The sequence below is a fragment of the Peromyscus maniculatus genome, chromosome 15, assembly GCF_049852395.1.
Source record: "Peromyscus maniculatus bairdii isolate BWxNUB_F1_BW_parent chromosome 15, HU_Pman_BW_mat_3.1, whole genome shotgun sequence".
Classification (NCBI taxonomy): Eukaryota; Metazoa; Chordata; class Mammalia; order Rodentia; family Cricetidae; genus Peromyscus; species Peromyscus maniculatus.
The window spans coordinates 28,476,350-28,503,052 of NC_134866.1; the positions used below are offsets into that span (position 1 = coordinate 28,476,350).

The following is a 26,703-nucleotide window of genomic DNA, read 5'->3' on the forward strand; positions in this document are numbered from 1 at the left end:
GGCGCAACCCATCGCCTCGACCCCAGAGTCTGCTCGGATCCCTTATGTCAGCCTCTGGTCAGGATTAGTGACCCACGGCTTCTGTCCAATTCAATCTTCCAAGGGACCATCACCAGGCATTACCAAACAGTTCTTTCATATAAGTTCTGCTCCCAGCCAGACTTTCATGGCTACCTGTAACCCTCCTCACTTTTTTCACAGGGTCTTCCGTTCTCATTTCCCTGTGAGGGATTGGGAACGTTACTGGTCACTCTGTTGTTGTTTATTTTGTTTTGGGGATTTTTTTTTTTTTCCGTTTGTGGGTTTGTTTTTGCTTTGTTTTGTTATTTGTTTTGTTTTGTTTCTCTCACCACCGACTCTGCTTGCTTTGGCTTCCCCTTCCCCAGGAACCCATAAAAGCCATAAAACACACAGTGTGACGCCCCACCCCCCTACCTCTGCCTCTCTGCCCCTTCTCTTCTCCCTCTGAACAGTCAACCACTTGCCTGCGTCCACCTCCTCCCCGAGCTCTCGTCAGATGTGCCCACAGCTTCCCCTTCCCTTTTCATCCCGCACCCGACTTTTCTCTTCGATTGCCTCAGGCTCCGCATTTGCTTCGATCTTTTTCCGCTGTGAAAGTTCCTTCCTTCGTTTCCCTTTCGATTGAGCTGTGACTTTCTCCTCTTGAGATCAACTGGACTGTGAATCGAGTGACCTTATAGGAGTCCCTGAAGCTTTCTGTGCCCTGGTTTCCTCATGTGTGACATGAGCTGCGGATATTCCTCACCTCATAGAATTGTTGATATTAAATCCTAATGTAGTGAAGTTCCTAAGGGAGCACATTTTAATTTTTTTTAATGTGGTACGAACACCCTCTCTGGATGTTAAAGGACTTCTTTCATAGCATCTGTCTAGAAATTTGACATTTATTGCGTGTGTTTCTGCCCTCAAAGCCTGGGGGCTCCTTGAGGGACCAGATGATTTGTTCCCATCTTTTTATTCCCAGGACTAAACATCGTTAGTACCTTAGCTTCATCTCTCCATCTCAGTCCGAATGCAGTTAGATGGAGCAAATTTCCTCTGTGGAGGGTAAGTTTGGCTTTCTGATTTCGAGACTGATTCCAGTCCCATTGCGTCTGTGATCACACGCTGCATGGTTTTATGTATTTATTTGCAGCGCTCGGGATCAAACCCAGGTGCCAGGCAAGCGCACCCTCACTGTGCTGCAGCCCCTGGTGTATGTATTTAGACGTTGTATTTTAACACTGGCCAGGAGCATAGCTGGAGGATGGGATGTGATGGGATGGTGGAGAATGTCAGCAGAGTGGCTGCCTAAGACAAGAGCAGGGAGAGAAGGGGTTTGTCCATAGTGGCTCGCGATCCAGAAGGAAGGAAGAGAAGCCATTTGGTGACATCTGCGGCTGCCATGAACGACGTTGACAAAATACCTTAAGGGAGAGGGTATCTCAGGGTATTCAAGGAGTTGGGAACTTGAAGCAATTATATCCACAGTGAGTAAATCCATGCACATTTGTACTCTTCACTCCTTCTCTCCATTTTTACACAGTCCAAGACCCAGACCCAATGATACCACCTTGAGTAAGAGTAGTATGTTGCATTCTGTTGGCAGAATGGCCTGTCTGATCTTGGAAGGAGGTGTTTCTAATTATCTTATGTCCATACCATAGTGTTCAGCATTAATATGGAAAGGCCTTGGGAACCATGGCATGGCTCAGTAAAGGGAGGGCAACAGATCTCAGGGTGAGTAGCAGACACAGTGGGACCTAGGTGCATGCATAATCTAAGGTGAAATGTAGGGATGGCAGAACTCATTCTTAAACGGGCATCTCTGCTGCTGCTCCAGAGTCACTGGACGTGTGTGGAAAGGTCTTTGTGAAACTGCTGGGCTTCCTGAAGTAGGACAGATATCATATGCTTATGTCATAAGGTACTGGTAATGCAGGCTTTCTATGAATGCTAAAGAGAGCACTCTTGTCAGGCTTTCCTTGGATCAGCTCCTGTCTGTACCATCTGCTGACATCTGCATCCTTTGCCTATGGCTACACCACCTACTGAATGCATCTGCATCCTTCACCTATGACTCCTCTCCATTTAACGTAAATACCACTCGCTGCACAGTCTGGTTCGTGATCGGGTACGGAAACGTGCTTGCCCAGCTGAGAGTTCTCCCTCCTTTCTGTGGGGTGGCCCTCTGTTCCCCTCACTTTAGGTGACACCAGCTCTTATTGTTGGCATACTCCTGGTAATGTCATAATTGATCATTGCAATTTTATAGAAAACCCAGTAAAGGCTATGCTGCTCATGTAGAAGGGGCTAAATAAATACTTGTTGAATGAATGAGCAAATGATAGGACTTGTCTCTTTTCCGGTGTAACAAACATCTATGGCCTCTTTGTTACTTTACATCTAGTAGGTAGACATTACTAAGCACTGGCTGTTACAGTGATGGAGAAAACTAGTTAGGGCCATGAAGCTTGCCTGTTTGTTTTTCCCTTTTAAAGTTTTGATGTCCATGCTTTTCTTTTCTTCTTCTTCTTTTTTTCTTTTTTTCTTTTTTTTCTGGACAGCATGAATCTGAAACATTCCCAGTACAAATACATTTTTGCCTTCTACATTTGCCTTGCTGATTGTATTGGCAAAACAATCTGCTCTTCTCCGTATACTAGAAGGAAAAATAAAATATTTCCAAACATAATCTCTTGAATAGATTTCCCCTGATGGCTGCTCCAGGAGACCCCATACAAGAGCTATTTCAGTTTGCCGTGGTTTGGGCTTTAGCGTCTTCCTTAATGACTCCAAGAAGCTATCTTTTTTTTCTTCCTGGCTCGCTTCTGTGCCACTGGACTACTTTGCTTGGACTGATCTATTTCAAAACTCAAGCTCGCCCATTGGCCAGATGTCTGTGACCACTGGATTTCCACTGGTTTTTTCAGTTTTCCATGATTAACCAAAATAACAGAAGATGATGCCATGTCTGGCCAAGGGCAGATGTTGCTAGTTGCCAAAGCCCCGGCATTCATCACCATGACATGCCATTTGCTCCCCTGGATGGAGACAGTCAGGGCTTTGAGAGGCCAAGCTTCAAGGGAAGAGTTTGTGAGCAAGTAGGTGTCATTTGGAAATGATTTGAGAGCTAGGAGACTTACCGGCTAGCCACTGAAAATCTCACTTGTGATATATTAGCAGGAATGTCGGGAGCCCGCGTTGAGGGTAAGGTCTGCCTTTCCCACATGCAGCCCTTCATAGCTGACACATTACACATGTCTCTGGAGTGTAACAAATGGCTTCCTGAACTTGCAAATGTGGCCTCCTGCTCTGTTGAAATAATGTCTGTTTAAACAGTCTCCTGGAAAAGTGAAGCCGCATTCAATAAAATAATTGCATGTCCAGGAAGCTTTCTCGAGGGTTCTTTAAAATGTGATTTCTAAGGAACATAGTAGAAAGTTTGCATTAAAGTGTTGCCTGCCTCGATATCCATAATTGACTGTCAGATCGTAGCTGTAGAAGTAGATGTTTATTGTAGATGTTAAAAGATTCATGGAGTATTAGCTAGACGAGAATGGGACAGATCGTCTAGTTCAAGAATAGTAAGCTCGGTTTGATGGTAAAGACATATTGTCCCAGCCAGTCCACATGCTGGGGGAGGAGCAACACAAGGCTAAGGCTGCTGTGCTGCTGTGGCTACAGAACAAGTTCAAGGCCAGCCTGGGCAGCTCAGTGAGGCCCTTTGAAACTATATCCATGTTTAATACGTATGTGCATGAATCTGCCAGCAGCCTGTCGCTTCATCAACATGTGGGTTTACGAATCGTCCAGAGTAAGAGCCAGGCTTTGGCAGCAGGCTTGACTTCATAGTAGGAATGTGACCGTCCATGCACCCTTGACCCAATGCCAATTTAGCCAGAAACTGACCCACAGCATGTTTTTGTTATGTATATGAGGGAGGGAAGGAGGAGGAGAAACATGTGATTTATTCATTCCCTACAGAAAACATACATGGACGTATAGTTTAATGAATGGTTTTTGAGTGAGTGTCTATGAAACCACTAACCAGGTTGCAAAACAGACCAGGGCCTCTGTGTAGTCCCGTGCATCCCTTCTCACCAGACACTGCACCCCAACTCCTAACCAACATCCTGGCTTTTACCGCATCCACGTCCTTGCTTTCTTTGTATCCATTTCTACAGGGTGGGGTTCCATTTCTTCTGAATTTTTCTTTCTATGCGTACAGTCATCCTCAGTGGGGCTTTGCCTGTTGATCTTTCTTCTCTGAACGTTTCTAGTAACTGCCCATGCCGTCGCACCCCAGCGTGTTCACTTTGGTTCCCTTGCCGACTCCCCTTGGTTGGCTCTCCTATAATCTACTTGTGTCATTTGTAAATTGTGTCTCTGATGAGGGGCGCTGTTAAGTTCTGCCACAGAGCTTATGGACACATTGAACATGCATCCCCAAGCGAAAGCCCGGTGTTGGCTGAGCTTTTGTGGGAGACAAGTAGTGCTGGAACAGGGAATGTTTTTTCTCCTTTTCCCATCCTCTTCTTATTAAGGCCTTGTGAAGGACAGAAGTGCTTCACATCAATTCTCTAGCCAGTCTTGGCGTAGATTCTAGATGTCCCTGAATGGAATCAGGGAGAATAGTTGCTGGACCTCATAGACTCCTGGGAATCATCTTAAATCACTGGGTCAGAATCTTTAGGATGGGGCGGAGACTCTGCAGGCTGAACCGCCATCTGGGTGGTTCTCGTGAGGGAGACACTGGCTCACCCCGGTTGAATTTATGAGGTTTGGCGTCTTAGTCATGAAGAAATTTGGGGAAAGTATACATGATTAAAAATCTTGGAAAACTGGCCCTTTTGTGGAAAAGCTAAGGAAGTTGGATTCACTTAGCCTGTAAATGTATTTTTAAAAGACTGAAACATGATTTAATTGTTTGAGAGAGAATGAATTTTCTTCTGACAGCGCAAATATTTGCTAAGTCAAGAGAGATTTAGATTAGTCAGGAGGGAGCACATACGGAGCGGTCTCCAGGCACCAGGGATGTAAGAAAGAAAAGCTGCAGCTCACTGTCTTCGGGGAACTGAAGATTCAGGATAAAAAAACGAACAAACCAGAACCCTCAAACACAAGCCAGGATGCCATTTTTCATCTCGTCTAGACGGTAGGCTTCAGTGGAGCTGAGTAGGTGGCCCCTGGGGATGCAGCGGAGCAGGGTAGTAGAGAGAGGTCACCAGGAGGGCCCTGGGAGCCTCCAGGGCCTGGTCAGCTTTGGAAGTTGTCCTGTGTGTAGGTGGTGGATGACGGGCGGCTCTAAGCAGTGGCTTCCATTGTTGTTATTATGATCCTCTAATGAGCAATACTTGCAGTCTCAGCCTACTGTGCACATGTTTACACGATCCAGATGTTTCATAAGGCGTTCCATCTTACTAGACCTGAGCACCTGGTGCTATCTTTTCTGTTTTGCTTTTAATATTTAGCTTAACCCCAAACTGGGTAGGAAACTCTTAAGCTGACCAGTGTCGGGTCTGTCTTAAGGCTTGTTAGAGGAGAGGATTTTTGCAGAGACCCTAGGAAGAGCCATTGTCAATCCATGGTGGTCTCTGGAAACCTTTCTTGATTCCGGAGTACAAATGGATTGCTTTGGAATGTCAGGAGAGAATGTCAGACTTCATCTCCTTATCCATCTGATCCTGTCTTTTGACTGTAGGTTGACCGATACCTTTTAAGGTTTCTTCTGGTGCTTGACTTCAATGATGTGCCTCTTGGCGAAGGCATGTGGGACATAGAGATAAGGGCAGGGAAGGGGAATTTGCTTCTAGATTCCTGAAAGAGGTGACATCAGAATGCTTCTTAAACATGCCCCCATGTTGTGCCTAGCTAAGGAGATAATATGCCAGGTGGCAGGTGACAGGGTATGGAGAGGTTCCTGAGGAAGATAAAGTTTAGAATAAAGTGGGTGTCACCTTTCCAGCTCTGCCTTTCTCAGTTTGCTCTGAAGTCGTCTTCTGTTCAGACTCTAAAGGTCCCTGCTGTATATTTGCACCCATTCTTGTTCCGCTGCCCATCATGAATCAGCGTGCAACACTTGCAGATGGAATGGGATTGCAGATCATTAGGTGTCCACATAGGAGAAGCCACCTTCTCCTGGCCTCATCTGCTTTAAGAGGGTCATACAGCCTAGATCAGAGCACGCCAGACCTCGGGCAAGTGCCATTGCTCTCCAGACTGTACAGGAGGGAGACCTTCCTTGCCACGGCCTCCCCAGAGATCCACCTGGAACTGATTTAGGGAACCCTCACCATCGGATTTTTCTCTGAAGAAAAATGGAGTGCCTTAGCGGCAGTAGACAGAAAATCCATTCATGTGGCCTTGCCTAGCTTAAGTGCTTTTCATTTTCATCCATTAAGATTTCACATTCTTGTGACTGGCCCAATCCAGAATTCAATTTAGTCAGTTTAGGTTAGGAAAGGATTTTTACAGAGGATCATACTTTTCCCTTTCGGGATAACGTAGCTAGAGATCACTGGCCCTACGTGTACTTCAGTGAAGCTTTATTTTGTTTGTTTTCTTTTGTTTGTAAAATGCACTCTGGGGGAAGTCAACTGCAATCTGTTTCTTTGTGTGTGCTACACTTAAGTGACACTCCTTAGACTCGTAATGAAAGCTGGTGCCCTGACCGAGCACTTCAGCTTCCCGTCAATAGGAAGCTTGGTTTGTAGTCAAGGTAATGCCTGATTTTTTGTTTGTTGAGTCCACGGTTGGAGTAGGAATGTGGATGACAGTGACCCAGACAAACTTGGATTTAAAAAATGCAATGGGAAGGAATCATATAGAGCTGTGCTATTCCATGTCGTACTCACTAGCAGCTTCTCAAAAGTTTTAAGAACTCAGTCCCTCAGTGGCCCTGGCTGTCTGATGCATAATAACTTGATCAGAGGCGACGTCTGTCGTTAGTGATACTTTACTCAGTTGGCAGCCTGGACAGCTAACTTCAAACCTGCAGACAGCTCAGAGAATCTGGTAAACAGGCCAGAAGGAATAGCTTGTGTTTAAACCCTTGGTAAGCTTGAGCTGCTGGCTGGTTTGATTTGGTAGCACGGTGCACTTGAGTGAACTGGGCACTAGGGTCAAAGGCCTCAAACACCAGCTGTCAAAGCCAGCTAGCAATTAGCTAATGAGTAAACTGGCCCGTAGTCTACGTTGCTTCATCTTCTGAAGGGTCGAGGAAGCGAATGACCCTCTCTCAGAGTTTGCTGATGGCTGGTATTTCATTAAACGGTTGATGTTTTCTTTGGGAAAACCAGCCCTTCTTGGGTGTCCCATGGTGAAGCTGAAAGCATTTATAAAGCTGCTTGTTGGGAGCAGGGCTTGAGGTGACCTAGGGAGACAGTGATGTAGCCGATGTCGCTCACCCCTCTGCCTTTGCCTTTTGCTCCACAGACCAATGAGTGGAATAAGAATGATGATCGGCTGCTGCAGGCTGTGGAGAATGGAGATGCCGAGAAGGTGGCCTCGCTGCTGGGCAAGAAAGGGACCAGTGCCACCAAGCATGACAGCGAGGGCAAGACCGCGTAAGAGAAAAGACTAGCTTTGACCTGTGTTTGTTAAGGGTTGGGGAGCCTTTCAGTGGTAGTGTGTCTGCTAAGCATGTCCAAAGCCTAGGGCTCCATATCAACGCTGTAAGAAACAAACAAGCAGACAAACTCCAAAGCATTGGCTCGTTTAGGATTTTCAGCATGGGCTCCAGAATCCCTAAGGTTATGGAGGGGAGTGTTATCAATGTTTTAGGGACCTTGGAACAATTACTGCTGACCACTTCCTAACCCTATGCTAACACATGTATGGGGTTGTTTCCTTTCCCATCCAAGTCCAAATTATACATTGGACTTTTCTCCAGTGGCTGTGCTGGTTCCTGGAAACAGCCAACCCACGATTGCACCAGAGAGCTAATAGCGCCAGGACTGCAAGTGGTTAGTAGATGAGAAATCAATTATCCCCTGGATAAGAAACAGCACAGCTTTCAAGCCTTGCTCTGTAATTTGTTAAACCACTCTTTACCGTGGAGAGTGATTGTATGAGCACTGGAGTAAGATTTTGCTTTATGTTTGTATGCATCAGATTCCTCCTTGCTATAATTAAAACATTGTGTTGACAGAGAGAGAGGAGAGGAGGAAGAATAGGCACTTAGAGCCACCTTTACTCTGGTAATGGTATTGAAATCAGTGACTTTCAAGCCATACGGGCTCATGTGGACTCTATTATACTTACTGTCTTCTAACCCTCCAATTTTCACTCTTTGTGTTCTTCTTGTATCCTTGGATGTCCTGGAACTCACTGTGTTGACCAGGCTAGCCTTGAACTCATCAATACATGCCTGCCTCCGACTCCCAAGGGCTGGCATTGAAGGTGTGTGTCACCATGTCCCGCCGAGCCTCACTTTGGGTGTTGTCAGAAGCAGCTGTGAGACATGGGTTTGTGTGCCCATTGCTTCCGTCACCAGAGATCCCAGGAGCAAAGGAAAGAAAGAAGTGTAGGTGTGGGGTTGTTCCTGGCAGGTTTCTCCCGATGGTGACCGGGGTGCTTTTCTGAGGACTTCTAGAAATGTTAGACTTAGAGCAGAGTTGGCAGACATGGCTCTCTGTCTGTTGTTCATTAAGTCCTGCTCCATTGCTGCCCCTGAGCTACAAAGGCAGAACTGAATAATTACAGCAGAGACCATATGGCTGACAGAGCCCCAAGTACTCATTGCCTGGCTCTTGGCATCAAACATTCATTTTCCTTGGAGTTTAGGTAAAGCAAATGGTATATTTGCCCTTGATCTCCTGCGCCTCGGAGGTGGAGTCTCTTCCCAGGGACCGTGATGTGTTCACGGTCGGTGAGTAAAGGTCCAAGAGAGTATGGATGATCCATGGTGGTCGGTACTGTGTGTACAGAGCTAGCACAATTCTCACTCGCAGGAGGCACTCGAGACACTGGCTCTTCTTTCTCATTCCAGACTAGTGATTCTTAGCCCAGGGAACTTCTACACTGCCATTGCCTAAGGTACTTTAAAAAGATGTTCTGAGTCTTTGTACCTTGGGAGGCCTGGGAGTCTGTTCTTTTGTCCTGAGGTTTCTGGTGACAGACAGTGCCTTTTGTACCAGTCCGCCCCAACCTTCCTGCAATTATTCCTTGTGTCCAGGTGTCTGCATAAGACAGCCTTTTATGGGGAGGGCAAGATAAGTGCTTATAACAGTTTTGACCAAGACAGCACTCACTGAAAAAATGGCAGAAAATTTAGATTAGCAACTTAGACACAAGTGTGAAGACCATATGAAATTTGTCCCTTATTTCCTGTGTATTACATGTAGATTAAATGACTAAGGTGACCATGTTCTAGGCACAGCACATGAAACTAAGCATTTTAATGATTTTAACATCTACAGTTTGGTTTTATGGAGCACTTTTACAGTGTGGTTCATCCTCCCGAAGGAAACTCTGTACCCCTCAGGCAGTCACCCCCAGCCTCGCTCCGTCTTCCCCTTGCCAATCATAATGAGCTCACCATCTCTGTGCATTTGCATCTCTGAGTTCTGTGTAAATGACGTCATGTGTGTGGCCTCTGCCTCTAGCCTCTTCACTTAGTGTGTGCTCAGGGCCCATCCGAGTTCTGGTATGTGCTAGTGTCCATTCTGTTCTCTTAGAATGGTAGTACTGTACACAGATGTTGCACAGAAATTCCTGCCTCCATCTTACAGATGAGAAAAAGCGAGGCCTCTGCACCATGGCTCTCCCTATCTTTCTCTTGGAAGGCAGCTCTTTTGTTTGTTTGTTTGTTTGTTTGCCTTAACGATCCTTCCATAAAAAGAAAGACTAACTGACCTCTTTTCCTGTGCGGGGGTGGGGGGTGGGGGGTGTGTCTTCCATAAGTCATCAGCTGTCAGCACTTCAGTCAACACTTCATTTTCCTGCTTGGGATACTTATTTGAGGACCGAAGTGATTAACCAGTAACTGAGAATTTCAGTTTTAAAGGCACCAGGCATTAACTCTTACCTGGCTTTATATTTCTAGTCTAACCCAGTGGTTGGAATATTCACGTTGAGGTAGGGCAGAGAGGCCAGAAGCCATCTTCCTTACTCCTTTGTCAGCCTGTAACAATGTCAAATCGAGGTTTCTGCTACCAAAGGAGCTCCATGTGGCATCACTCTGTTGCCTTAGCCTTCGCACCTATAGGTGTCGGCCCCTCTGTGCTGAGGTTCCCCGTGATGTGATCTCTATGTTCCTAGAAAGGTTTGGTTGTCTCTGTTTTTTTCTAGGTGTATTTGGTTGGATGACACAGGAACCCTTGTGTCCTAAGAATTGTTCAGAGTCTGTGACAGACCAATAGGAGTCTTGGCCCCTCAACTGCACCTCTTGGCTCAATCAGCCCAGTGGAGCTTGTAGAGATGATTGGTGCTCATTTGTAGACGTGTACGAGATGCTTCACTTTTCTCTCTAAAGGATGAGACCACGTCATGAACTTGAAAATGACGTCCCTGACCTCGCTTGGTCTCATTTTCTGCCTTTTCTTTCCTTTCCTTGTATACAGTTCCATAGCAAAATTGGAGTGCAGGATCCCTCTGTAGAGGGCTTTTAGGGTAAGGGATTGTACCTGTGAGTGCAGAGTCTTGACTTGGTTATTCAAGGTCATCTCTCAGCCACGTCCTTGTCTAAATGTCCTCTCCTTATGTGTCCTCTTCTCCTGTATGTCCTTACCTTCTCATAAGTAAAACTATCCATGGATCTGCCCAGGTTCTGTGTCCAGTTCCATTCCACGGTACTGACAGGAGCAGTAGTAATTTTAACTTCCACTAAGAAAGGCCTTACTTTCCAAAGGACCTGACTCTCATGCAGTGTTAAGCTCCAGGAGGCTAGCCTTTCCCTGTGTTCTAGGCACAAAAGAACCATTTGCTCTGAATGCTGTGGAGAAAACCCACTTTTTTGCTGATAATGCTTCAGAGATAAATTACCTAGGGGTAAATTAACTTGGAATCCAGGGGAAATAGCAATTCTGGGGAAGCATTACCACCCACACCCCTGCTTCCAGGACAGTTAGAGTAAAAAAGCACTCAGCTTGTACTCCAGAGGACCAGCAAGCCCAGAAGTCCGAAGAACGTGTTGGTCAAAGAAGCCATTGCCCAGTCATTCTCCAGAAACTTCCATAGACCAAGATCCGATGAGTAGCTTGGAAATTCCTGAGACTTTGTAGTTTCTTCTCGAATATCCCGTCATGGCAAGAGGAGAAACTGTCAGAAAATTTCTTCCTCTGACACTGATTACAGAGGGGGTTTTAAAAAGTAAAAGCGGTTGAGTGACTGAACTCATTCAGGGAAAAGTGAAATCAGGGTGGTGACTTGGTCAGAGAACAGAGTAGAGGAGGGCAGAAAGTTAGAGCGGCAGGCTGCAGTTTATGGAGCTAGGCTTAGGGTCCTCTGCCCCGACTGATCTCTTTCCATGGGGGAGGTGAGGAAGTGGGAGGATGTCAGTACCCTGAAACCTCACTGGAGAAGAGTAATTGCTTCAAGATGCTTTCCCCTGCGTTGAATTTGCCTTTAATTAAAGTTATGTGTGTTTGTCTTAGGAACAACCAGACTAAATAAAATCGCGGCTGGGACCATAGTATTTTGAACAAATACTCGCCAGGGCATAGGTGCACAGACCTTAAAAAGAGTGTGTACACACACACACACACACACACACACACACACACACACACACACACGAGGTGGGGGGGGGCGCGGGGAGAGTCTGCATTTCAGAAACCTGATCTTTTTGGCCTTGAAAGCAGAAACTCATGAAAGTATTTTTAGATGTCTGTGGAACTGAAGTGTAAAGTAGAGAAGTAGGTTTTGATCTCTGCAAACCAGTACAGTAAGATGCTTCTCTGGCTTGTGGCCTTTTCTACCCTCTGCCTCTCTCTTTGCTCAGAATAGGGATGCATTAGGTGGTTGGTACCAGCAATTCCATCTTAGAACTCAAGTCGTACCGTGTGATCAGCCTTCTCTAGTTCTTCTCACAAAGGACTTCTGAATTATTTAATGGAAATCTTTACATACTGTGAGTGATTGCAGCCTCTATCCCTCTGCACTGTCGTCATATAACTTCCCTCTGAAGACTGGTCTTAGATAGTGATAGGCACTTGGGCTCTAGATTATATGGACTAAGTGTTTCTCTCTTGAACCGCCTCTGAAAATTGGGGACTAGGCTGTGATGTTCTTTATCCCCTGACTCACAGCTGTCTGCTTCCTGTTGATACTTGATGGATCTTAAGTGAGACACACTCTATTTTGAGTTACACAATACTTTAATTTTATGTGTATGAGTGTGTAGGCAGAGTTTTTTTTTCCTAACAGCCTGCTCCCAAATAACCGCACAGAGACTTAATAATTATAAATGCTCTGCTGATAGCTTAGGCTTGTTTTTTTTTTTTTTTAGCTAGTTCTGACAACTTAAATTAACCCATTTCTATTCATCTGTGTCCTGCCCTGAGGCTGGTTTACCTCATCTATGAACTTTGCATGTTGCTTCTTCCACATCTGGCTGGCTACTCCTTGTGACTCTGCCCTTCTTCTTCCCAGTGTTCTCTCTGTCTTGAAAATTCTGCCTAGCTACTGAACAATCAACTTCTTATTCACAATGAGAGCAACACATCTTCACAGTGTACAGAAGGATTGCTCCACAGCATGAGTGTTTTACCTGAACGTGTGTCTATGCACCACATGCATGCTTTGTGCCCATGGCAGTCAGACTCGGGCATCAGACCCTTGGAACTGGAATTACAGATGGTGTCAGCCACCCTGTGGGTGCTGGGAATGGAACCTGGGTTAAGAACAGCAAGTGCTCTTAACCTCTGAGCCATAGCTTCAGCCCCTGCATCAATTTTTAAAAGTGAATGAATCCGTTTGGGGCCTCACTTGACACTGGGCCATTGGTTTTCCACTTGATTTTCATTAGATGGTGAAAGGCCGGCAGTGGGGCCTCGTTGGCAGGAGTAGGCTACTAAGGCAAGTACTTTCACATAATCCCTGGTCTTTTTCTTATATTCCTCTTTACACTGACCAAAGAACTGATCCCAAAGAACAGCCTCTGCCACTCATTCCCACCACCATGATGTTCTGCCTAAGTGTATGGCACTAAACGACCATAGACTGAGCCCCTGAAACATGAAGATAAATAATTTCTTCTCTTGTGCCTGGAGACCTAGCTCACTGGTTAAGAGCACTTGTTCTTGCGCAGGAACCAGGTTTGTTTCCCGACTCACAAGGCAGCTCACAACTGTCTGTGTCTTCAGTTCTAGGGCATCTGACACTCTCTTCCGGACTCTGCAGACACCATGTATGCATGCGGTACACATATATACATATAGGCAAGCACTCCTGCACATGAAAGTTTTTAAATTTAAGGCTTTTTCCTCCCAACTTTTCTGTGAGGTGTTTTGATGACAGAAGCAAAGGGTGACTGACCAGTATGTGGCAATGTGAGTGAGGTGTCCCCCGTGAGTCTCGGGAGTCCACATACTTGGTTCCCAGTTGGTGGCTGTATGGGGAGGAGTAGAACGTGCGTCACTGTGGGTGGGCTTTGAGATTTCAGAGGATGCACGTTATTTTACGTGTTTTCTGTGTGTGGTTCAAGATGGGAGCTTTCAGCTGCTGCTCCAGCTGCCATGTCTACCTGCTGACGTCTACCTGTACCTGACAACTACCTGTACGAGTCTGACCCCCTGGAGCTGTAGGCCCAAATAAGCTCTCTGTTCTAAAGTTGTCTTGGTCATGTGTGGCTGGAGTTTTCTCTCTGGGTCCCGCCAAGCCCCGACAGTTCCTTATCCCACTTATAAAATAAACACACGGACTCTTACATTATTTAAACTGCTTGGCCATTAGCTCAGGTCTATCATTGTCTAGATCACACATCTTAAATTAACCCATTTCTATTAATCTATACTTTGCCACGTGGTTCGTGGCTTACTGGTACCTTACATCTTCCTTGTCCTGGCGGCCGCTCCAGCAGTCTCTCCCTCATTCAGCCTTCCACTTCCCAGAATTCTCCTCTCTGTTAGTCCCGCCTATACTTCCTGTCTGGCGACTGGCCAGTCAGTGTTTTATTTATACAGAGAGATATCCACAGTAGTCATGATGTTTTATCCCAACAATAGAAGAGCTAGGGTAGAAATTAGTACCCAGAAGTAGACTTCGTGACAGACCTGACTGACCATGCTGTTGTTTGTTTTTGTTTTTGTTTGGTTTGGTTCGGTTTGGTTTTTTTAGGAGGAATGCAGAAAAATGTGGGATTTTAGACTAGAAAAGCAGTTGAACACTTAAACAGAGCTCAGTAAGCCATCCCAGTAGGAGCTCGGAAGTCAGTAGTGCTGAGGCTTACGTGGCAGTGGAGGTTCAGATCAAGGGGTTCCCGTGGGGAACAGTGTTAGCCCCTGGGCTGCAGGCTGTTATTGGGATGCTTCAACAAAGAATCTGGCTGCTTTCTGCTCTCATCCTAAGAACTTGCCTGAGGATGAACTGAAAAGTAATGGACTTATTTCTTTGGAAGAGGATGTTTCAAGACAGCTTCTTCATATTGGCTCTGTTAAGTGGTTATTAGTAGCACTTGTATATGCAGGTCTACAATGAAGAAGAGCTAAAGGGGCAAAAGAGGTGAAAAATACACCATTTGGAAAGGAAAAGGAACCTACCACGCTGGATGTCACAGCCAACTCTTACTCCGTGAGAGAGGCTGTAACTGTTAAAATTAGCACCATTAAGGAGAGGCCGCATCTGCAATGGCCTGGTGGAAAGGCTGCTGCTTTCAGGGCCAGACTCAGCTAAGCTTCCAATGTGTAGAAGGAAAAGGGACTTTCTAAGGAACTTCCGCCCCTAGAAAAGAGCAGCATCAACAAAAGCTGCTCCAAATGTGATTCAGGGGAGGCCGGGTTCCCCACGTTGGTAGTCATCCACGTTGGTAGTTATCTACATTGGCAGTGCCATCCAAAAAATGCCAACGTTAGAGTCATGAAGGATACAAGAGTAAAGATTCATGGACTCTTCCTTCACAGGTGTTTTTCTATTGCTCTGATAAAACACTATTTCCAAGGCAACTTACACAAGAGTTTGTTTGGAGCTTATGGTTCCAGAAGGGTAAGATAACCATCACACCATGGTGAGGAAATGGTAGCAGACTGGCAAGCATAGTGCTGTAGCAGCAACTGAGAGCTCACACCTTGAGCCACAAACTAGAAGCAGAGAGCACACTGGGAAATCTCAGAGCTTGCCAGTGACCTGCTTCCTTTAGCAAAGCCAAGCGCCTAAGTCTTCCCAGAAGCATCACTATCAGGGGACCACGTCGTCAAATGCAGAACACAGAGGGCACCTCATGAGACCACCACATAATACAAACAACACTGGACAGAAAGGGTTTGTCATCACCCTAGATGATCCCGAGGCTCAGTCTAATTGGTGAAACACCAATCAGGACACACCACAGTGAGAGTAACATCTCCACGAGGCTTCCCAATGGGCATTGTATCCTGACAAGTTACAGGTAGGGTGAAGAAGCCTGTGGAAGAGAGGGGAATTTTTTTTTTAGTTCATGTATACACAGACGCAGATACACACACACTTTTTAGTATATAGTGCCTATGTACAAGTTAATTTTGTCTTCCAGTAAATCATGTTAAAGTTACACTCTTGTTGAACAATTACACTGTAAATGAAAGATGTCATTAGTAAGGGTGAAATATGACTAAAATAGATTTGGAAACTAGAAACCACTAACGAAAATTTTGTTTTTAAATTGTTTGCAAAGTTGGATTAAGTAAGCAGTTGTCCTACCGGTAATCCAATACCTGGGTGACAGCAACAGGGGGATTACTACAAGTTTGTGGCCAGTTTAGTGCATGTAACAAGACCCCCGTCTCAAAACATAAGCAAGTGAACGAAGTATGTCAACTGAATGATTTTAAAGATGGCAGTGTGTAATTGTTGCCTGCCTGGCTGGCTGACCTCCTCCTCCTGGTTGGCTAGCAATGCCTTCTAGGGCTGACGCTACCCCCGGTGCCGAGGTCAGAGATCCTGGGAAACTCGGTCACTGGTAGAGAGCAAAGCAGGGAGGCTGGGGGTGGAGCTCTTGAGCACACAGTCAATGACCTGCCCTCAGCCACTCACAAGAAAGAGGGCATCTGGAGCAGGAGGTTCTCACGCTAGACAGCAACCAGGCAGTTCAAGGGCCGAGGCCATTTCGATCAGTAACGAGTGCCCATCCTTCACACATCCACATCCTCCTCTCTAGCCCTGGTTACTGCCTTACAAAGTACCAGCACCCCTAAACACCGGTCCCACGGTCAAGACTCTGTTCTGTCACCTCTTGCTGGTAACCTCCGCTGAGTTCCAGCGTGGCTGCATTTGTCTTGTTTCATTATCGGATTGCCAGGGTTAGAGTCCACGAAGGGACTGTTGGTTGAGATACTGGACAGGCGGCTTTTCCTCTTTGTCACACATTTGTCACAGTTCATTTGTCACACTCTTTCCAGTCTTCCTCACCTCTCTCCGGATGGTCTCACTTATCCTGGGACAGACATCAAAGAATTAACTCAGGAACCCGAAAACTCTGGAATTAATACACATCACCTGTTCTACTTTCTAGGCACTAGAGTCTGAGGATGTGTAATGTTCAAAGCTTGGATTCCTCTCCTCCCCCTTCCCAGCCCTCAGGGCCTCTCAACAAGCTGAGCAAATGCTGTGCCCTTGAGCTACACCCCCAGCCCTGTAGGATTTCTTAGCTTTAAAAACAATCCTCCATTTCTGTCACCACATGCCTGACCCCTTCCCCAGGAGAACCCAAACCAGTATTAGTGCTGACTGCATTTGATAGCAATCTTGGGAACTTAACGGCCGCTTATCACCAGGCGTTGTATCGCCTTTAATCCCAGCACTCGGGAGGCAGAGGCAGGCAGATCTCTGTGAGTTTGAGGCCAGCCTGGTCTACAGAGTGAGATCCAGGATGGCCAGGGCTACACAGAGAAACCCTGACTTGAAGAAAAAAAATAGTCAACAATCATATGTGTGTGTGTGTGTGTGTGTGTGTATTCGTTATTTTCCTTGTTTCTGTGACAGAATACCCGATAGGGACAGGGTAGAAGATTTTGTTGCCTCACAGTTTGTCATGGTTGGAATCACGCTGCGGGATGATCTTCATCTGGCTCCATCAGTGGCAGTGGGAGCAGCAGACACCCCCTTACCACAGAAGGGAAGTGTAAAACCCACTTAATGACTGACTTCTACCAGGCAGGCCGTATCTTTCCTAAAAGGCTCCATGACCTTCAACCTGAGGTTGCTCTTTGACTTACACACACACACACACACACACACACACACACACACACACACACGCACACGCACACACACACACACCACAAAGAATTTGCATTTAAAATTGAGGAACGCCAGTTGGTAGTGGCACTTCATGCCATAGGGATTTTCCTTAGGGCCAGTAAAGTTAACACCCCCCTGGCAGAGTGGAATTTAGCTTTTTATTGCTTTTATCACTGAAGCTATTAAGCACGTCTGTACTCTAAAAGGGGAATCCACCTTTTATCTCTTGTGGTAGGACTGTCCAGTTGCAAGCTGATGTCGGCCCACCCTCCTTTGAGCTCACTGACCTAAAATTTAGTTGTTGAAATAAGTGAAGTGCCATCAAACATTTCGGTTGCATTTGAGTTCGCGTTTTAGAACTGGAAAAGGGTTGTGTGGCCAGATGAGTAAACTCAGGCTAATGGATGTGAGTGACTTAGGTGTAACTGGAAACCTGTGGGTCTCATTTTAGCTTTTCAGCCTTCACTAGCTCTTTCGTTTGCTTCCTTGTAGTGGCTCAGGCCAAAGCTTTTCATGTGAAATGCCTGAGAAAAGGTAGAATTGAGACCAATACCATGTATGGTCCATGCTCTTTCTTCTGTGCCAGGGACCCTAAAAATCTAATGTCCATCGGAATCACCTGTGAGCCTGCCGAGCGAGATCATGCACATTTGCATTTCTCTCTGGTTCTCAGCTGATCTTAGCTGATGCTGGCCCCAGGACTTAGCTGGGGAACCACTTTGAACCTGTGTTAGGAAGCAAAATTCCTCTTAGCCCAAGGACACAGATTCTATCAAGAACATGTGTTACAACCAGATAATAATTTCCAGTGTGTTCATTGTTGTACCTAGACTTGAGCAAAGTGAAAAACAAAACCAAAGCTGAAGTTTTATATTACCTTAAAAAAAATAGACAACACTTCTGTGTGCTAGGAAAGTTGAAGAAAGAGCAAGGCAGAACTTCCATACTGTGAAGACAGTCTGTTGGGACTGATGGACAGCAAAGTAAAGGCCAGTCTCAGAGTATTGTCAGGTCCATCGAAGAAAGTGAAGAGGACAGGCACCACTCTGATCGAGCCTGGGAGGGGCAGCACAGAGCAGATGGCTGAACCTTTCTGGAATGATGGCTGTCCTGGAATAGCAAAGCAAGACTCTGAGGTGGGATGGTACTCAATGGCCTCAAGAGACAAGCGAGGAGCCAGTGGGCTAGAGCCCAGTGAGTCGTGACAGTGACAGAAGCTGAGGCTGAGGAGAGGGAGCCAGGATGCCTTACACACAGATTTCTACTCCATGGCTAGGACTCTGGATTCAGTCATAATAAAAGTACTTCACTTTCCTGGGTTTCCCTAAGATTATTTAATTTTTCCCCCTCTCTACAATGACATTGTCTAAAAGGTATAGATGAATAGAAGCAAGTTTAGGTGGTTGGGATTGTGAGATTCCTGTTGCAGAACTGAAATGCATGGGTCTCAGCAACTATGGAGGAGCTCGTCCGCATCACGATCTAGTCCTAAGCCTCTTACTGACCATAGGAAGAGTGGGAAGAACACCTAACCTCAGCATCAGGGCCAAGAGCCAGGTGTCATGGCTCACCCCTGAAACTCCAGCACTCAGGGTCAGGCAAGAAGACTGCTGTGAATTCAAGCCTGCCTATGTTGTATGCCTGGACCCTGTCTCCAACAAAAAAGCATTAGGGAGGTGAATTCACATCCTCCTCTTCTGTGTGTGCCCTAGCTTCTTTGAACCTTGGTGTCTGTTTCATGCATGAAGATGTTAGAGTTTTCCTTTCTATAACTGGTAATTCTTGGATTCTGGCTTGTATGTAACTATCGCTGGTCGGGTTGGGGAACGGTTATCTCCGTTGAGTGTTGGATATTTAATCTATTGGCTCCAGAGGCAGGGGAGATGTCGAAGTCTCATGGAGCCTGTGTGGTAGAAGACAAGTTCCCTTTGAGTAAGGTTTTCTGTGAATGAGCATGCCTGAAAAGTCGTCCTTCTGCAAGTAGCCTTGAGAATGTCTTTCCTTCCGATAGACGTTTCCTCTGGTAACCGGGAACCAGAAGAATTATGTTTACTACTTTTTCTTTGGAAACTGGAACTTGCCAAACTGAAACTCCAGGACTTTGAATAGCAGCAGCTCAAGTCTCCTTCTGATAAAGAGCCTTGGGAAATAGCCCATCCTGGTCTTGAGGTATTTGTTTCAGGGAAGTTTGCATGACTCATTGAGTGGGTTTTGTAGGAAAGGAAGCCTCCATTGCTGGCTCTTTGCCTCTGTGCTAGGACTGCGTCCCCATCGTCCAAGAGTCCCTGCATCCCTGAGCTGCCCCCAGGGATGCCTGTGTTTGCTTCCAGTATTTGGCTTAATGTTTCTGACTTTTTGTTTTGTTTTTTAAAGAGCAGCCCAACCAGTGAGATGGAATCCATAGCGTACCCCTTGTTTTACAGAGTGATTGAGTGAACGGGCATGTTTCATCATGGTGGCGGAAGACCAGGCCTAGAGACGCAATACTAGGTTTAGATCTGGGCTCTGCTGCTTATTCTCGGACTTTGGACAAGTTACTAAATTCCTCTGTACCTCAGTTTCCTCTTCTGTAAGTTGAAAAGCAATGGTTTCTTACAGAATTACTGCAGTATAGTGTTTCAGTAGATTCTCTGCTGTCGTTGATGGTGGTGTCATACAATTGCTTTAAAGTTCAGTCACCGCCATATAGCAATAAAATGCTGCCCAGACCCCTACCTAACCTCTTACCAGGCCGTCCTCTCCTCCTGTGCCACACCCACTATCCTATACTCCGGCTGCCCCCAGTTGCTGCTTGAGGCTGGGGACATAACCAATGCATTGACTTTCTCTTCAGGGCACAGGGGTTGGGGTTGGAGATTGGGGAGTGAGAAAGGGAGAATGTCAGAGAGAAGGAGGACCGGAGGGGACTAAAAGCTTGGGATCCGTCCAAGTGTCAAAAGCAGAAGCATTCCAAGACTCAAAAAGCATCACAGGATGAAAGCAGCTTTATGTAAATCGTTCGGCTGCTTGTTTGTGTCTTTTGGTTACAGCTCTGTTGAGGGCTGGCCTGAGCCTCATGAGCCGAGTTAAACATGCCCTGTTACAGTAAAACACCACACCATAGGGATTCCTTTTCTTGTGGGACGTAGCTTTAAAATGGGTTTCAGGGTTCAGAGAGTATGTTTTTAAAGAATATTGACATCGTGGGCACCATGGCAGAACATAATAGAGTGGAGTTTTCAGTTTGTCCTCCATTTAGGCCAAGGATTTTTACATTAGGTGTGTGGGAACGCCACTGGGAATCTAGTATAGGAAGCTCTGAACTCAGTAGAGTCTGGGGTCTTGGTAGGGCTTGAGAGTTTTCCCTCCCTCCCTCCCTCCCCTCCTCCCTCCCCTTCCCTTCCCTCCCTCCCTCTCCCTCCCTCCCTCTGTTCCTTGTGGCTTGAATGTAGACCTTACACTAGTCTTTGATCCCCAGCTAGCCATGTTGTGGGGAGACGGTGGGGCCGGGCTGGAGGAAGGGAGTCACTGGCAGTGTGCTTTGGAAGGTTCTGTCCCCTCCCTGTCCCTTCTCTTCTCTCCACCTTCTGAACATCCCACTGTGCCATCCACACCATGACGACCTGAAACATCGTTCCCAGGTCAGGAATTTTTGTCGTAGTGACAGTAAGTCTGACACAGTGAGGTTGGTCCCACACCTTTGTGATGATGCTAAAAACAACCAAACTGTACATCTTATCACGGTGAATTAATAGCATGTGGATCATATCTCAGCAAAATGTGCTTATTTTATTTCTTCAGTCTTTAGTAGAATCATGCTTCAACATATGTTGATTGAGAAGCTTAGCACAGGGCTTCTGAACCTAGGAATGACGTGTATTTTGAGATAGGAGCTGCCCTACGATGTTTGGGGTTCTTAGCAGTTATCTCTGTCTTCTACACATTAGCTGGGGCCCGTCTTCTCTCCCTTGCCTATTAGTAACCAAGACTGCCTCTGAGTGTTGTAAAATTCCCACGCTCCCCCCACCGTGTGTGTGTGTGTGTGTGTGTGTGTGTGTGTGTGTGTGTGTGTGTTCAAGAGAGAGAATGTGCATGTGTATATGCATGTGGTGTGTGTGTATGAGAGAGAGAGAGAGAGAGAGAGAGAGAGAGAGACTGGTGTACAGGATGTCCCCTCAGTCTGCTTAACCTTCAGAGTTCTTACTAAAAGCTGAGTTTCCTAAGAAGGCACTCATTTTATTCACTATTTCTCAGGGCTCAGGACAGTATTTGACACAATGGACGTTACATATTGTAGTAAATATATAAGTGGATGGATTTAGCTATAGTAGCAATAGTACTTAAAAACAAGTATTGTGGTATCAAAAGTATCTCATACTCAGGAGCACATTCTCACAGCCCATCAGCACCGTCAGGAAAGCATGTTTAAAGGGGAGTTTAAGTAGGCTTAGTGTAGGTTTTAGGCAATTTACCGCTTTGGCCCCCAAAAGTAGTTTGGGTCATTCCAGTCCGCCAAACTTTATTTACAGGTAGACCATTTTAGCCATTGTTCTATACATAGGCTAATCTAAGGACATCAACTATTAGGTGGTGACCTGGCGCACCCTCCATTCCTATTCCTGCAGTAACTGTGCAGGTGTCTGCCTGCCGTCTAGACAGGAGCTGGTCCCTGTCCACCAGTCACCCCCCCCCCCGAAAGTGCCCACACTTTTCTCTCTGCATAGGTGAGGAAACATGCTCCCTGTCAGCTCCGAATCAAAGCTCTGTCACCTATAAGTCTTGCTTTTCCACCCCGTGATATCCAGTATCCCCCACTTGGGTGTCTTGTTCACGTCGGCTCTGCTTCTGGTTCCCGTTCAGAGGCTAAATGTTAATGTCTCGCTGTGGCTGCCAAGTGCTGCTCTGGGGATTGTCACTTTGCTGAGAGGTGCCAGAACATAAGTAGCTCGAGCGTGAGCCTTAGACAAGGCTGACGCTGGGTGGATCTTGGGGCCTGTGAATGTCTACTACTTTGTTCTCACGCTTCCAGTCCCTGGAAATGCACGCAGCGTTTATCTCCTGCCTCCTCTCCGTCTTCTCTGTTAAAGCAGTGGTGCCAGATATAGATTCTGAGCACTGAGTTTCTTTCATTAAGTGACATGTCACATACTCTGCTCTATCTTGTGTCAATGAGGCTGTAATAACTGCTGGCTGGCATTGGTGGCGGAGTACTTAGTACGCATTGTGCATCAGTGCTTTTACATAGCCATTCTCTGACTTCTGATAGAATATTTTACAGGTGGAGAAAATGGATGCAGTCCATTGTAGTTCTCCACAGTGCCACAGAGCCCAGGGTAAGAGCCCAAGGGCAGATCTGGAGGGACAGAGGGGCTCAACATTGAGTACTGTACCCAAGGAGAAGGATCACATTCTGGGTTGTTCAGCTTTGCTACAGGTTCTCCAAGTTGCATGCTCTGTGAGTGGAAATGAAGATGCTGAATGGGAGCTCCCTCCCTCTTTGGTTAAGTGAATTTAAAAACTTCTGGCAAAGACGACTGACTCCTCCCTTTCCTGTCAGATAGGCATGTCTCTATGTGTCTGGTCTTACTTAGAGGTTAAAGCAGCAGCTCTTCTATGGCTGTAAGATACAGAAACACCCAGAAGGGAGTCTTCTTGAAATGATGACTTGCTTGATTTTTTTTTTTTAACCACACAGACTCAGAATGCCTTTACTAACTAAAAGTTTGATTATATGGGTGCAGTGCAAGATTGCAAGTATGAGTATCTGTCCTTGTAGGGAGCTGTTTCTAATTATTTGTATTTTTGGTATTCTGTTTATAGAAATAAATACTGAACCTTTTTGTAAAATACAGAGGAAAATGATGAATGGGAGGGCTGGTCTGTAATTCTTTATTAGTAGCAGGGTGCAAGCATTTTGAAAGACAATAATTAGAAAGTCCCGAAACTACAGGGGAAAACAATCATCTTAACTCTAAATTATAATCCAAAGTCCGATGGTTATGGTAGAGCACAAAATCACAGTCATCCACCATACTTTATTAAAATACAGTCAGTGAATTCTTCACTTATTGGCTCCACCAATAAAATGTGTTGCAGCCATCAAAGCCGTCAGTTTAGGTTAGTATCCAGAGTTTTCCTTTAAAGCCAGTGTCTGAGGAGTTTCTGTTGTGGAATTAGAAACAGAGCCACACTTTATTTCTTCCTTATTCCTACATTGATGAGTGGTTCGAACGCTACGTCCATAATGAGAGCGGACTGAACAGGCATCACATCATTGAAAATAGGGCACATTGTTGCTTCCTCTTCTTCTCACCTTTTGGACATGGATTGAAGCCTTTAGCTGTTACATTTATGAAGGTAACACACAGTATGTGGATATTGTGCCTGTCCTTGCAAAAGCTGATGCATGCACTCTGAAGGAGCGTGAGAGGCTAAAGAACAGGATTTTGGAAGAAATTGCAGAGAGTAACATCAAAATCCATTACTTACCAAATGCAGAGTCAGTTGAAGATGAAGATTTTAAGGATAAGACTAGACTCCTCAAGGCCAGTATCCCATTCACTGTGGTTGGCTTCAACCAGTTGATTGAAGCCAAAGTCAGGGTCAGAGGTCATCTCTACCCGTGGGGTATTGTGTAGGAAGCAAAGCAGGGCCTAATTCTGTGCTTTCAGATTGCTGCAGAAGGAAGTGATTGATGATGAGACAGGGATTATGTTTAATTCAGGCCAAAAATCAATAGTACTAATACAACAAGACTTAAAAATTGTTAGTTATAAATTGCAGAAAATGACCCCAAAGGGAGTGGCACTATTAGGAGGTGTAACAACTTCCTTGTTGGAGGAAGTGTGTCACTGTGGGGGTGGGCGTTGGAGGTCTTTTCTCACTCTTCACTCAGTGTGACAGCCAGTCATCTTCCTGTTGCCTGCAAGATGTAGCACTCTCGGCTCCAACACCACATCTGCCTGCACGCTGGCATGCTTCACACCGTGATCATAGTGGGCTGAACCTCTGAAACTGTAAGCAAGTCACCCCAGTTAAATGTTTTCTTTGTAAGAGTTGGTCATGGTGTCTCTTCACAGCAATGGGAAACCCTGACTAAGACACTTATAATGATCATGACCTTCCAAGTAATGGTTTGAATCTCTGTGGTTTAAGTCATCCAGTGACTTTCATGTCAAGTTTCTGTGGCTGCATGCGTCAGTGCAATAGCACCAATTTCAGATGTGTCTGTAGTTTGAACTACCCATAAATACAGTATGCAATCTTGTCACATGTGGAGGGCCCAACGGACAGCTTCAGAGGAGCTAGGGAAGTGGCTGGTCCTGCTATGTTTATTGAGTTATATAAAGTAAAGTAGATATCGTCCATTCACAAAAATTTAGCCAACATGTCATTGTCTTTACATGTGTTATACTTTAACCAAAAGTTCATGTACAGCCGGGTGGTGGTGGCGCACACCTTTAATCCCAGCACTCGGGAGGCAGAGACAGGCAGATCTCTGTGAGTTCGAGGCCAGTCTGGTCTACAGAGTGAGTTCCAGGATAGCCAAGGCTACACAGAGAAACCCTGTCTCGGAAAAATAAAAATGACAACAACAAAAGGTTCATGTGCAAGTCAGGTGTAGTGTGACACAAATGTAAATACCAGCACTGAAAATCTGAGACAACAAGGTCATGAGTTTGAGGCCAGCATAGGCTATGTAGCATGCCTCTGCCTCAAACAAACAAACAAGCCAACAAATAAAAACATCAACGTGTGTGTGTGTGTGTGTGTGTGTGTGTGTGTGTGTGTGTGTGTGTGTCTGTATGTGTAACAAGCACTGTTCCTAGTATGGTTATATTTAGAGTGACTTCCACCCTCTTGGCTAGACACTTGTAATTTTGTTGTCCTCTGGTCATAGAGGATAGCAAAGTGAACATTCAATCAGCAAACCCATAGCCATAGAAAAGAAGGCAATTATTAATCAGCTTATTAATGAGGGCTTAGCAATCTAGGGACATAGTTGTCAGCGGCTCTGAAAGGAGAGTTCTAACTAAGGCAGATATGGTGACTCCATATCCTCAAGGCTAATTAATTGTGTTACATCTACCCGTTCTGTGTCTGGGGCTCATTCAGAAAGCTCTACCAAGGCTGGTTAAAATAAAAGGCTTCCATTTAAAGGTAAATTGATGATAGAATGAAGCACCACTGCCTTTTAGGAGGTAAGCTTTATTTCACCATGATTCTGCTTATATACTTACCACATTTCCAAATTAGTCCATTTTTACTAAGATGTAAATAACTTAAAAAATAAGAGATTGTACAGAGGTCATGTTATTGACAATATTGAAACAATGTGGTTGGGACTAGGTAGGCTTTGATCAGTTTCACTTTGCAGTGGTGGGAAGTTAGGCTCAGGAGAAGCTGAATGGACTTTGCCCAGACACAGTTAATTAGCTCTTGTTCTCCAGCTGATGATTTATTGTCGGACCCGACGTATCCTCCTTTGATGGATCTGTCCATTCACAGCACTTAGCTTTAAGGAGATGTTGCAGTCACACAACTTGGGTTCAAATAGCAGATCTTGGGTTTGCCACTGGACTGTGACGCCAGGCTCTGATGGCTGTGCAAACTGTACAAACAAACACTAGGTGGACATTAATTTGGAGGTAGTTCTGCATAGGAAATAGCCCAAGAACACACCTCTTAAACAGAGCCGAGGCAGAGGAGGAGTGAGGACTTGCCTGCCCCTCTCCATAAGAGCAGGCCTGAGAGAGACATGCCATCACTCCATGTTGGAGATCATCTCTACTTCTGGTCCTGACTACATAGTGAAGTTGTCCGTTGTCTCTTTCAGCCTGCAGAAGTGCCTCTTTCAGGGACCTACAGGAATAAATAGTATAGTGTTTGAATGTTAGTCCTCTTAATGGCATTCTAAAAAGGGTGAGCATAGTGTATAGCCTCAAGTGTCACTGAGATCTAGAGCCCAGTTAGGGACTTTGTTGCTGTTGGCACCTGTTACTTCCGCCACCATTTACAACTGTAAGCCTCACCTTTAAAGGCTGTTATGGGAATGAACAGAGATGCTAAAAGTGGATATAAAGATATATAGATATAAAGATATGAAAGTGGATAAGATGTTGGACACATACTAAACACTCAGCAAATGTTTCCTATGACTCTTATTATTCACATATAAAACAGCAACAGACTTGGCTTGTTCAAGAACTTGACCACCATGCATCTTAGTGTAGAGTGTATTATTTAAGAAAGATGATTTTGCTGCAAGCAATGGACAACAGGAAAAAAGTCAATGACTTTCTACTTAGAAACTCAACCTGGGATGGGGAAAGAGAAAAGAAGTGATGA

The 26,703-nt window shown here is 45.5% G+C and overlaps 1 protein-coding gene across 13 annotated transcripts in view; it reads left to right on the forward strand.

The window, feature by feature from the left end:
- The window catches only part of Rai14 (retinoic acid induced 14), a 165,499-nt gene that overhangs the window by 101,430 nt on the left and 37,366 nt on the right, over nucleotides 1-26,703 (forward strand). For all 13 annotated transcript variants that reach the window (XM_076551749.1, XM_076551752.1, XM_076551753.1 and 10 more), the window contains one exon: nucleotides 7,438-7,568. In XM_076551749.1, the coding sequence (XP_076407864.1) occupies nucleotides 7,438-7,568 (131 nt within the window). The remainder of the gene's footprint in view (nucleotides 1-7,437; nucleotides 7,569-26,703) is intronic.